This window comes from Acanthaster planci, linkage group LG14 (assembly GCF_054643075.1).
Source record: "Acanthaster planci isolate LZ-2023a linkage group LG14, COTS_SCS, whole genome shotgun sequence".
Classification (NCBI taxonomy): domain Eukaryota; kingdom Metazoa; phylum Echinodermata; class Asteroidea; order Valvatida; family Acanthasteridae; genus Acanthaster; species Acanthaster planci.
This window is the reverse complement of record NC_141790.1, coordinates 9,228,643-9,241,979: the sequence shown is the minus strand read 5'-3', so window position 1 is coordinate 9,241,979 and position 13,337 is coordinate 9,228,643. Positions and strand designations below refer to the sequence as shown.

General features: G+C 41.7%; 1 protein-coding gene across 2 annotated transcripts in view; it reads left to right on the top strand.

Moving 5' to 3' along the window:
* The first annotated feature begins 1,379 nt into the window (after window positions 1–1,379).
* Window positions 1,380–13,337, top strand: part of LOC110980795 (uncharacterized) — a 29,417-nt gene continuing 17,459 nt past the window's right edge. For both annotated transcript variants that reach the window (XM_022237771.2, XM_022237770.2), the window contains exons 1-2: window positions 1,380–1,508; window positions 8,080–8,456. In XM_022237771.2, coding sequence (XP_022093463.2) covers window positions 8,081–8,456 — 376 coding nt within the window. In that variant the 5' untranslated portion in view covers window positions 1,380–1,508; window position 8,080. The remainder of the gene's footprint in view (window positions 1,509–8,079; window positions 8,457–13,337) is intronic.

Below are 13,337 nucleotides of genomic sequence, written 5' to 3'. Positions count from 1 at the left end.
ACGAATTTATCCGCAAGCAAACTTGACGCGCACGCGCAATAAAGGAAGTAAAGGGGCCTAACCGTGCAAGCCCACGGTAAAAACAGTAACATCGATGTACCACAATTCAGCATTTTTTTAAAGTTTTTTTAGGGAGCACGGGAATATTTGTGTTTTAACTTACAATACACGTGCATTTAAACACATGAGACGGTCAGTACGGGCAACCACGCGCACGCCACTTTTGAATTTAAAGTCAGTTATATACAGATGTGCGATCGCTTAGAAAAAACGTCAAAATAGCACAATGCATTGAGTTAGAACAGTACGCAGGGCTAGGCTTGATATGAACCGTGCAATACGGTCATATCACACTGTTTGTTGCCATGGATCAACCAATAACCGACAATTCATGTTTGCCTGAAGATAATACATTTAAACACATTTCTAAACACAATTTTGTGTAATTAAAATATTACAACATGTAAACGAGTACGTTGGTACTTTGCAAACTCTAAGCGCTGTTTTTATGGTGTAAGCAGTTTCATTTTGCATGCACACTATGAATATGAATATGTAATACACAACTGAAGAACAATCAGGAAGAGTTGTCAGTAGACGGGTTAGCTCTAGTTTGTTTTTAATGCAGTACTAGTGTACTAAAAAAAATGGACACGAATCTTAAATCCGAAGGCACAAAGCAGGATTTATTCCAAACTTTACTGACTGATGGAAAGGTGAAATATCACCTACATCGGTGGGGTGGAATCCAAGATACTCGGGTGACAATTAAATAGAGAGCGCCATTAAATTAAGGCCAAAATATAATACATAATCAGTGCTCTGAACTGTGTGTAATTGCCGAGCTTTCGGTAACTGGGTACCTGAACTGAATCTGCTTGCCCTGACGAAGGTACCCAGTTACCCAAAGCTCGGCAATTACACAGTTCAGAGCACTGATTAAATAATATTTCTGTCTGTATTCTGATCACGGTGCTACGCAGCCCTTTCATATTTCTCTGCGCCATTAATTAAAACTAGTTGATCATTGGCGTTGCAAGGATATGTTCTAGGGGACAGAACTTTTTCGGGGGGGGCACAGCACTTATTAGCGGAAAAGTATAAGCCTTTAACGGTGGAAGGGATCTATTGAGAGGTTTCATCCCCTTTCCTCCATTTGTTTCGTTTCACCATGGTTTCACTCGCCTTTTCTTTTCTTTATGGTTATTATTTTATGTCTGTGGAGTGTACCATTAAAATCAAATAGCGCCACCACTTGGTCTGACACTCCCATGAAACAGCCGTCTGTACGTAATTAGACCGGTACCTGTCCTCCACCTGTCCAGGGAAGCAGCTCATACACGCGTGAACATGAACCTTAATTACTGCTTAGAAGGTACCATACTAATACATACTAAATTCGGGGACCGGGAGAGCAAGTTCACGGCGAGTGTGGAGAATTTCTTTCCACTTGGAAGTAAAAACCTGTGGGTTTTTTTGGCTGATGCGATTTCTGTGCTGAAACCTAGGTAGGTAACCTTCGAGAAATATTTCTGCAGATTGTGGCTTTGTTAAGGGTGTCTGCTGCATGCTGTAAGCATTAGATTTCTTGGCATTCATTCGGAGCAAGTCGAAACTGAAAGTGAAACATTCGTGCCGCGTGCATGGCGTGGAGGCCTTAGGCCTAATTGATAATTCCTATGCATCGGAAAGAAATTTCACGCTTTTAATTTAACACTGTCGGTAGTCTAGTCCCAAGCTCAGTCGGTATTGAGCTAGCGAAGTGGACGGTGAACTCCGCAGTAAAAGTAGGTAAAAAGTGCAACAAAGTTACCGATTTCAGTGTACATGGGAAGATCTTTCATTCTTTATACTGACGCCACTGATTTTTCCCTGCATTGACTAGCCTACTTATTTTATTCATTATCACTTAGAATTTAGAAAAATGGGATTTTCAGACCAGTCTGATAGGATTTGTGCACAGGGTGTCAAGCGATATCCGTATATGGCGAATTCTTTCCATGTATTTAGCTGCCTTGAGCAAAGAATCAGCACACTACATACGTACAGTACATCGTTCAAGATGAAAAGTTGTTGTAGGCCTAAATGAGGAACACGAAAAACTGTATAGGCCTAGGCCTAGCCTGGGTCCCTATAAGTAGCTAACCTTGTTTGGCAGTCCGTAAGCTTTATTGCAAATACTGCGTGGGTAGTTTGACACAATGGTAGAAAGACATTGTGGGAAGGAAAAGGGAGCAAACATTGAACTTTTTGCCTTCCCACAATGCCTTTCTACCATTACACAGAATCAGCCGTGCAGTATTTGCGATAAGGCTTATTACTGTATCAGGCCCACCGTATACATCATGGCACTTTGCTGTTGTTGACCCGTTTTGGTCATCCTTGTACGAACATATATTTGGTCCAGTTGTCTACTTTTTGTAACTTGTAGGCCTACTGGTTATTTTGGTAAGCATGGTAAGGCATTTTTTTTTGGTAAAGCATTTTTTACTTTCATTTTTCGTGCATTTTTTATTTCCATTTTTCATGCATTTTCTTTACGTGAATGCATTTGTACTGTTTCATCTGTAAATTTTCCAATAAATATAAATCAACACATACATGTACCTTGGAGTCGTCCAAAATATCCCATTACCCCGCAAATTCCAAAATTACCCCCAAAGACAAAGTCCGAGTTGAGTTTCTATCCAGTGAATTGCTATGATAGTGCTGGGTGATTTTGTGGCATGATCTGTTGATCCTTCTGCCATCAACCAATTTTCCTTTTCTGTCTAAATCACGGTTGAAGAAGATTGTGTTGAAGAAGGGAAGTAAAGTCCTGACTCCTGAGATTTTCTACCGGATTGAACAATAAAGAGCATTGCACATAGTACATGTAGATAGTAAAAATCAACCTGTTGCACATTCTTTACGGTGGCATACCCACTTGTGGCAGTGTTGTAACAAGTCACTAAATTTGGTGACTGGAGTCGAGTCGTTAGGTCAAGAAGTCGAGTCACTTTGTGTAGTTGAGTTGAGTTGAGGACTGAGCTTGGGTCAATTTGAGTCACAATTGTTGAACAAAAAAACAATAAATACAATCAGTATAAAAGCAGTGCCGTCAGTCCGATTTCAAATATTTCTTTTCTCCAAAAAATATTGCTTTTAGTCTTTTTGAGACTCGAGTCTCTATGAGAGATTCAAGTCGAGTCCTTTGGTTGCAGAGACTCGAGTCAAATCATTTACCTGTCGGGAGTTGAGTTGCCAAGTTGTCCTAGGAATAGCTACATGTACATGAACAATGTTCGTGGCCACACATCTGTATTTGACGGATTGTGTAAATTAGCATAAATTAACAAAGAAAATTCATTTGATTTTTGTGCATGTAGACAATTTCAGTTTCTGAACATGCAGTAAAAGCACTAACTTCAGTTTATTTTGTTTGGATGAGAAGATTGCAGTGCTGTGATGTCCCATACTTAACGGCAGTGAGTGGTTATATTTTCGTATCAAATTCACCGCCTCCCAGAAGTGAGTTATGTTATTCATGAATACTTACTGAGGAAGGCAACAGTAAAAGACTATATGAGACCCGCTCTGTGAAAATGAGTCATAAGTTGCCAAAGCCATTTTTTGAGTTTTCATTTGTATTGGAAAGATCAAATTGAGTTTTTGTTTTTATGTACATGTATCACTCACTTTGGCATCCTGATGAAAGTTGACACTCCGAGGTGAAAAATGCTGTGGGTTCCTATTGATTTACACGGTGCGAAATTATTCAAAAGGACTTTTTTACTCCAAAGTGACTTTGGCGACTTAAGACTCAATTTCACAGAGTGGTTCACAATTATGTACGTGTATCCGGTATGTAAATCTCATGGTCTCTTCGGACAAGTACGTGTATGCATATACATGCATTTACAAGGCCACATTGATACCGTACATGAACTGCTGAGCCTACTGGATTTTGGAGATTGCATGAAGTGTTCATGTACTTCTATACGTCACCAGTAATTAATATTAAGATATTATAATTAATAAATTATAATATACAAGTACTCAGAGTCCCATGGGTCCAGTTTGAGTCTCGTGCCACGAGTCCCGTGGGTCGAGTTTGAGTCGCTCGCCACTTGGATTTAGTCTGAGTCCCATTCAGGAGGCACCTGGTTGAAGTCCAAGGCACAAGTCACTTGGTTTGACGGTGGGGTACTCAGAATGTGTTATAATATACTGGGCTAGGAAAAAAGTAGTTCCGTGTCTGGTTTCCCGACCTACATGTACCTATGCCCTATTTTGACAGCATGATCCTGAATCACAGGGGAGGGGGGCTAGAATTTTGGGGGAAATGTAAAATTGACCCCTTTGCTGTTCATGCTGGACTGTAATACCGCATCAGTTGCCGGTGAACAAAGAGTTGTTCATTTCATCTGAAACAAATGTCACCCTGACCTTTCTCACTGTGGTTATTTTTAACCAATTAATTAACACGCAAGGCACACTGAATCAGCATTTGAAAAAAAAAAAAGAAAATTTCCAACCAGCCTGCTCTTTTTCAGATGACATGTAATTGAAAGCAGTTGTATTTTGTCTGCATAACTGACATTTAAAATTGCCATGAAGTCTGTACTTTCTTTGACAGTTTGCAAGGGCGTTTTCACCATGCACATGAAATATGCGCGCATGTACAGATAGGTCCAGGAATTGCAGGAGGGCAGCAATGTACATGTTTGCTCAAGTGACTAGTCCTCCGTGTTGAGTTTGAGTTACAGTACGACAGTTGAGTCTGAGGATTTTGGTTAAATTAGGATTTGAGTTACACGCAAGTCCAAACCACCACACGTGTGAGTTTAAATGGTCTTGAGCCCCAAGTCCTAAAATTTTCAGTTATACATAAATACAACATTGGATAACCACCATTGACAACAGTGTACATGTACATGTATCTCTGTTGGTCATGCATTATCTATTCTTTTTATTTTGAACTTTGCTTCTGAACAGACTTGCATTGTTTGAAATCAATTTGTTGTCAAGGGGAAAGAACACACATTTGGGACATTTGAACCATGGTCAGGTCCAGTGATTTATCACGCCTCCAGAAATTTGACCTTTGGACAGCCCCTACTGGAGATATGAAGGCCGTTGTTCCTCACCTAAAAAATTGTGAACAGGTGCTTAAAGCATGCCAGGTGCAGCAACTATTAACCATTGGATGAAACTGATATAAATGCAGAGCTTTGCAAAATTTATCGGATTGCCATCAAAGTCAGCCTGAAAATACTAGTATTTTAGTATCTGAAGGTTGTACCTGCAACTTTAAACCCTCAGCCTGCCTAATGGGAGGGCGGGTCTGTAGTAATTACCATGATTACCAACTCAGCCCAGGGATTAGGTCTGTTGTTCAAACAGCCCTGTTGAGTGTAGAGTAACCAAGAAATTGTTCTGTCTGCACAAGTATGGTAGACGCAGAGATGGCCGAGGCAGTGAACTAGTAATTTGAGCCCCAGTGTAAAATCGAGAAAGTTCAGGGCTCAATAACAAGCAAGCCCACATTACTGGAGTTTCTCGTACCGAAATTAAATGATTGTCTTGACCCCAGTCTTTCCGTTTTTTTTTTTTCAATTTTTGGTGGGTTATTAGCCAATTACTTTTGTAATTATTCACGCAAAACAAACGCACCCCAAGCCTGCTCCCCGCCGTTTTGTAAATGGCTTCCCTCTTTTTCGGGCACGGAGGACCATTTTCCATCCGTGATCGTGTCAACTGTGTCCTCGGATGGAAGCTCCACAACCCAGGGAATTGATGCTGGCCCATATTTCCACAGTCGGTCCTTTTTTCCCGCCAAAACAATGAATCGGTGGAGGCACTTTTTATGCTAATGAGCTCAGCAGCAATTTTCAATTGAATCGGTTCACTGCAACCTGATGTCAGCATATGGGAACATGGACATTTATTAATGGCAAGTTGAGATAAGACAGGACAAGATTAAGAAGGGCCTTGCGGGGAAATTGTTCCGGGATTTTTTGTTTAGTTATTTGGAAATCAAAATTGTGTGAACTCATGCTCATTTACATTGACTGTTTTTCCCTCTTAGAATTTGTAAGGGCAATTCATTTTCATTCCTTTTTATATTTGTAAACTTTTTGATGTGGTCTGATTGTAAAATTTCCCCAAAGTTGGCTCTGGACAAGCTTGTCTCCACATAAGCAAAAGAGCTGGTTTACTAAATACTAATGAGCTGGTTCTTGTATTAACAAAAAAGAGCACACTTGCATGTACATTGTACATGGAAGTTGTAAATTGAAAGAAGAACGAAATTGTGGAAGTTTAGCTTCACCTTGTTACATGTAGTCTTCGATTTTTGACGTGCCGATGTTGAGTCACATTTGAAGACCATAAATGTCTCAGTGCCTAGACACCCCATCATGGCAACGGGGTGAGCACTTGGCCACGATTCAACAATCCCCACGAGACGCACAGCCATCAAGCCCGATTTGTGTTGATAATAATGCATTAGTCTGCCAGCACACACCACATTGGGCAGCCCAGGGTCTGCGGCACAGCCAATGCATGCCTCGACGTAACGAGGGCATTACAGCAGCGCAACATCATGTGGCCGTGATTGCCCGTGGGCTAAGTGCTGCTCAGCCGCTGATGCAAGTGAGTGATAAATGCGCGCATCATCGGCCCACTTCCACATAATGGAGTCGCAAATCTGAACTGATAACAGACTGACGTCAAATTAACCCTGACAGTCCCAAATCCTCTAATTTCAATACGATTTTACATATACTCGCTTGGGGGTTAGGGTTTTTTAATGCATGTATCTGTGCGTCCGTACATGTATGGACAGGTGGATCTTTGTACATTATGTTCCTGCAGAGGGTGAATTTTCTGACTGTTTAAACTGTTTCTACATGTATGCGATGAAAAAAAAAATCACATGGCCAATCACACAGTGAGTTCTGCACACAACAGATCCTGCAGTCCCAAGATTGAGATATGTATCGTGAATCAGATGCCAATAGCAATCAAGCACCTGTGCCCTTCTAACCTCATCCCTCTGCATTACCAAATGGACGATTTGGGAGTCATTTGGGTGCGGTTTTCAGAAAATTCCGAGTGCAGTTGCAGCAAATGAGATGAATTGTGACAACTTGCACATGCATATAGCTAATTCCAGCAGGTACAGGTCCATTCTTTTTTGGTGTCCCTGTCACCTCTGACATGATTTTGTAAGTTCAGAACACTTTTTTGTAAAACTTCCAAGAAGGATTAATCAATGCAAATTACCTGCCAAACAAATGGTAATGGTCTGAAATCAATTCCGGTGATATTTCCATGTCAAATAACAAAGGTCAGATGTAACAGGGACACAAAAAGTCACACCTTTGGACCCCTAATTTCTGGAATTACCCCTGTACAGTATGTCCACAAGTACTGGTGAGTAGAGCGTTGAGCATCCAGTGGCATGGTGTCGCCGGTTTTGAGATCTCTGATCATTCGCTGCCATCACGGTTCTTTTGTTACCTGCAGTCGTACGGATCATGCTTCATACCAGTTTGAAGCAAACGTAAAATGCTACTCATGCAAAAGTAGCGGAGCTTTGGCCCTTCCCAGTTCCCAGATGCCCCATGTTGTTTTTTTCGTCCGTTACTGAAAAAAAAAATCCCAAGAGGATCCTTTGGTCCCAGTATCGACCAAAATATAATCATACAATCAGTGCTCGGAGTTATCTTATTGCCGAGCTTTCGGTAACTGGGTACCTTTGTCAGGGCAAGCAGATTCAGTTCACAGCCCTTTCATGTTTCTTGGATTTTGTGGTCCCTCCTGAATCCACGCACGGGGGGGTTGTCTTGCTTTTACAGTATGTGAATTGTTTGTGCAAGTTTTTGGGATGTGTTTGCATCCTTGATTTTTATCCACACCGGGCAAAAAATGACTGTTCTAGGAAATGCATTTAAGTCTTGTTGTTTTCTTTGGGGTAACTTGTTGAGGTTTAAATGCGACACAAAATTCTTTCCATTTATGTGTGGTTTATTTGAAAACAAGAATTCCTAAGGTTTCATTTGATAAAGCTTTGTGTCCAATTTTTGATTTCAGTATGGTCAACCAGGAGCCAGGGCCTGCTCTTTTGGAGGGCGGGACAGTCCCCCTCCCCTGCGATGGGCCAGGCTGGACAGGGCTCCGGGCAGCTCTGGCCGGGCTGGGGGCGGTCGCCTCCCCCGAGGGCCTCCTGCCCTCCCTGGGGCGGGTCTATCGGGCTGCCCACCCGGCCCAGCTGAGTTGGCACACGGGCCGCCCCCTGGCCCCGACGCCACACCCCTTCCTGGGGCTGGGCCACTTCCTAGAGCACGTGGCCTCGGAGGCGGAGCAGGAGAGGTTCTTCCAGAGGGTGTTGCCGACAATCGCACGACTGGCCGGGCATATAGAAGCATGGCGCCCCCAAGAGGCGATCCAGTCCATGGTGCAACAGCAAGGTATATAAAAGTTTCAAATATTCAGCCTTCATTTCTACTATCCCCTTGAAGCAAAACCAAGAGTAAACTCTTAAACGCTCAGCAAAATGCGACTGTATGAGAAAACTGAGAGCCTTGTTTCTGGTCATGTTAGAATTGTTTTTGCTTTGATTAGAAATATACTAGGAACACACAGTTAAGGAAGCCGCTGCTTTTATGGCTGCAGACATTTTCCATAAAGCCAAGAGCCCTTACAGTCAGACGTGGCCTTCGAGTATTTGGCAGGCTGGGTAAATTCCACTGGAGAAGATTAATGACGTAGATGAATTGATTGGCAGAAAAATTCCTGGTTGGTATCCAAGCTTTTAATCGTGCAGGGGCACGTGTACTTGATACGTGTACATAGTGGGTCCAGTGCCCAAGTGCTGCTTGACAGTGCAGAAAAGTTATGCTTACTGTAGCGTAAAAATTCTGCTAACTGTAAGGACTATTTCATGGCTAACTATTTCAACTGGTAAAAATTGCACACAGAGATAAGCTTGCCTTTTGCTGGGCTGACTGCTGACGGTTTCCATAAAATACACAGAGCCACTGTTAGCATGTATGTATAATGTGCCACGGGCCAATTTCATAGAGCTGCTTAAGCGCAAAATTTGCTTAAGCACGAAAAAAACCTTACTTGATAAATCAGGTAACCAGCCAAAACTCCATACATGTAATGTACACTGTTTTGGCATTGTATTTAACTTTTTCTTGGTTAGCAGGACAATCAGATAGAGGTTGATCTGGTAATCTTTGTTTATTAAGCAAAGTTTTTTCGCGCTGAAGCAAATTTGGTGCTGAAGGAAATCTGTGAAATTGTTCTTAGCAGCGCCGTGAAAGCGGGCCCTGCAATTTCACGTCTAGCATTGTCTTCAATGTCCAAACTCACCACGCACATTTCAGACGCAGAAGTTACTTCACGTAAAGTTATTTTCTGAGCTATCACGAGATACATATGCGGAAGTTCATTGGTAATTTAAGGCATCAAGCGGTTGTCAAGTTGCTTCGGCTTGGACAGGCAGCTAAATACGAGGACCATGAGGTCTGCCATTCCTTCGCTGTTTCTGCTGTTTACAGCTGTGTTTATTTTTGTTTGTTCAGTCATTTCATCCGTTGGCCTGAGAAGTGACGGATACTTGGACAGGATTGCTTTAATAAACCACAAGGAAACGTAGATACTTCTTCACACATGATACGGTATCCTTGTGTACGTACATCAGTTTGTGAAACAAGTATACATGAACGAGACACCTCGCTCCCTGGCCTGGCCAGTGATTTTTTTTTTCACTTCACTGTTGCCACACGTGTCTCACTTGTTTTTTTGTGTCTGTGCGTTCACAGTAGTCAATTGGGATTTCTTAAGCATTCAAGGTTTATCACATGTACATGTACGTGGTGAAATGCTGCGGTGCAATGTGTCATGTGGCTGACAAGTGTGTACATGTAGGTTTCGTTAACATCCAACATCGGGTAGAAAGCTGGGCTGTGATATCAACTGCTTCAAGTGCTGAGACTTGGTTCAGACTTGAGGTGAAAGCAAAGCCACTTTGACGTGACGAAACATTTGCAGGGATATCTGCTTGCGTTGAAATGTGCTCAACTGTTGAAAATTCACAGCATGAATATTTACAACGTACAATGTATTCTGACATCACAAGCTTACGTTTGTACACAGTGGTTCAAACCCTACCTTACCCAGACATCATTGAATACTAACAAATTATTTTCACTCACATCAATTAAAACAATTTAGCAAGGCTTTAGAACTTATTTAGAGTCCTCGTGAGTTTTCAGTTTGGCTACAGAAAGACATTTTTTGCAATGGATGCATTGGCAAAAGCATGTTATTCTTGATTGCTGTGAACGACGGCGCCCTTCATTGAAATTTCTGGAAAAAGCTACTGCAGTTTTGGAAAATTCTGTGATAGCGTTAAAGAGATGATCACCTCAGTTTGGAACCGAGATCATTATGCATGTGTACATGTATTTTATTGCAACATAACAGGAAAGGAAGGGGGAAATGACGCAAGACATCATGTGACTTCATTCCACTTTCACTTAGTGTTGTTTGAATTGTTTGAAGTTTTCAAAGTAAAATGACAATGATTTTTTTCTCCATTTGAGAGATATCATTTCATTAAAGCAGGTTCCTCACTTGGTCTGGGTCGCTCTTTCTCTAAGCATTTTTGTGATTAGAAGTATGAAGTTATCTAAAAATTAAATAAGTTGCCTTTTCCCAATGACCTCGCTCTTTCCCACTCAATCATGCTCTCAATTCTTCCTAAAGAATCCACATACGTTGGGTGACTGTTCCCTCAGTGTGCTCTGAACCTGCGAGGTCAGGGTATGGGATTTTATACACGCGTTTTGCCGGCGATCTCAATGAAATTGGCCTCTTTTGTTCAACCCACTTTCCTTTCAAGTATTTTATTCAATTACAAGAATCTTCCAGTTCAAGTTGAAATAGAAAATGAGCCCGTACCGGCGCATGCGCGACGCAGCCCAGAGATCCAAAAATTTAAAGGGAATCGGCACCTGTGTGCAGTGTTCACATGTACAGGAAATGAAATCTACCGATGCATCGCACTACAGACGGTGGCGGAAAGTGGGCGGCGTGACAAAGCTTGTGGTGATTTTGCCCCGGAGAAATGTGCACTTGCTCACGTACGTTGTACATATACAGTACCTGGGCACATGTTCCCGTTCAGCGTATGTCCCGTCTACCGTGCTCTATTGGGCATGTATGAACCGTATACAAAAGATCAGTGCAATCCAACAGCTTGTTCAACCATGTGGAAAAGCTGAAATACAGTAAACACCAGGCACTTTGATACGTAACCTACCAGAGCAGTTCACAAAATTCTATATATTCTTTTTTTTGTTGGCATCTATGCATGTATGGATTCAACATTTAACGCCATATGCAAGCACTACACGTGCATACATGTACATGCATTGGTAACGAGGAACTGCAGCCTTTTCTGCCTCACGGTCTTGGCTTTTTTGGGTGCCATAAAAAGGATGTCTGTACGTCATCTCTTTGCTTGGCACAAAATGTCTGAAATTCACAAAGTGGTCGGTAGAATTATAGACCCGACAATGAAGAGCACTTCATGTGATGTTCAAATTTCATGTTTGACCAAAAATCAAAGTGATTCCAAACATGTTGGGGGGTTTGGAATGTTTGTGTTTTGTAAAAGCTGTCAGACTTGCAGAATTGAATGGGAATGGGAATTTCTTCACAAAGCCAGCTTTTTTTTTGCTTTTTTTTTCTAACAGTGGCTTATTACATTGTGAATTTATGAGCCGTCAAAGTTGGGATCGTTCCGTCGTGTAATAAATGAAAAAGGTCTCCCAGGTTTATTTGTGCATGCATGTACATGTCTTTCTCCAGCAGTTCGGTTATCAAGTTCTGAAGATGTCGAAGATTGTTTATTAACCCTAACCCTCCTCAATCCTCCAAAATCCTTCAGGCGGTTTTGGAGGATTTTGGAGGATTGAGGGTGAATGGCAAAAGTACATGGCTGATAATGAAGGATGCCATGAGTGAAGGTCATGGATTAGACCTTGTATTGTTTTTGCTTAGTCAAGCACAAATTCAGCCCGATATTTCCTTTGAATCAACCGCACAGCTCAAGAATGCCATTCACACTGCCTCAACATAATGACAGGAATTGCTGGAGGATTTTGAAGGATTGAGGCAGCAGGCAGACCTCAAAAAACATTTTCAAGAAATTTTGGAGGATTTTGGAGGATTGAGGCTGAATGCAATTTTTTCATGTTAAAAATCGGAGGATTTTGGAGGATTGAGAATGGTTCCTGGTAAAAAGGCCTAGGGGGTTAGGGTTAATATAAACCTTCCGCGTAAAATAGAAACAGAAAAACGTCAGAAACACCTCACAAATTTGCATGTTTCTGGCAGACGCTTTTTGACATGGTTCTTATTTGTAAGGACTTGAAAGCAAGGTGTGGAACAAGCGACTTGAAGCCGGGAAAAAAATGCCTGCAAACATAACATGCCATGCCAGCTGCAGACAGAAAACAGAAAATAACCTGATTGCCAAGGAAACTGAATCTTGAGGCTGCCTCAAATTGATTTCAAATTGGCGGCCCACATGATCATGTCGGCAAGATGAGATTTGACGGCTCCAATCAATCAATCAACCGTGAGCATCTCCTCCCCCCCCCAAAAAAAACCTGCACAAAGTAAATATTGGGCCCTGGTTTTTAGTTACAGCGGTTATGGCAGCCAGTGAACCCTGTGATCAGTGCCGGCATTTTCAGACTGTCAACTGATCCCCTGAGTCTCGTTTATTTTTAACATAACATACATTCTTTGTGAAGACGATTTAAATCGTGAGTAATAATTTTGACATCCTATACTGCGTTATCATCGCATTGGAGATCGAAATTTAAAAACCTTTTTAGTATTTTGCGCACAATCGGAACGATTTAAAGGGTTCGTACAAAAGTATAATGCCACTTTTTATTTTTGACTACAACCCTTGAAAGTATACCTTTGCGCTTCAATATGCGTACGGTCCGGTATTGGCCGTCATCATTCTGTATGTTTGTTGCGTTTTCTCATTCGTAGAAAAGTGAAATTAAAACAATGACAAGAAAAATTATACATACATTACTTAATGACAGAATCCACTGCATTTGCATCTTCCCAACGCGGCTCCTTCATCAAATCTACTGGATAGGCTTCTTATTTTCCCTCAGTTGTACCAGGGAAATGAAGATCTTCATGATGTTATCAGCGATTCCAAACTGACGGACATGTACGTGTACGTGTGTCTTTTGCAAGCCACAGTAAATAATTTGGGCTGCATCATGTCTGTATTTGAATGAGACGCT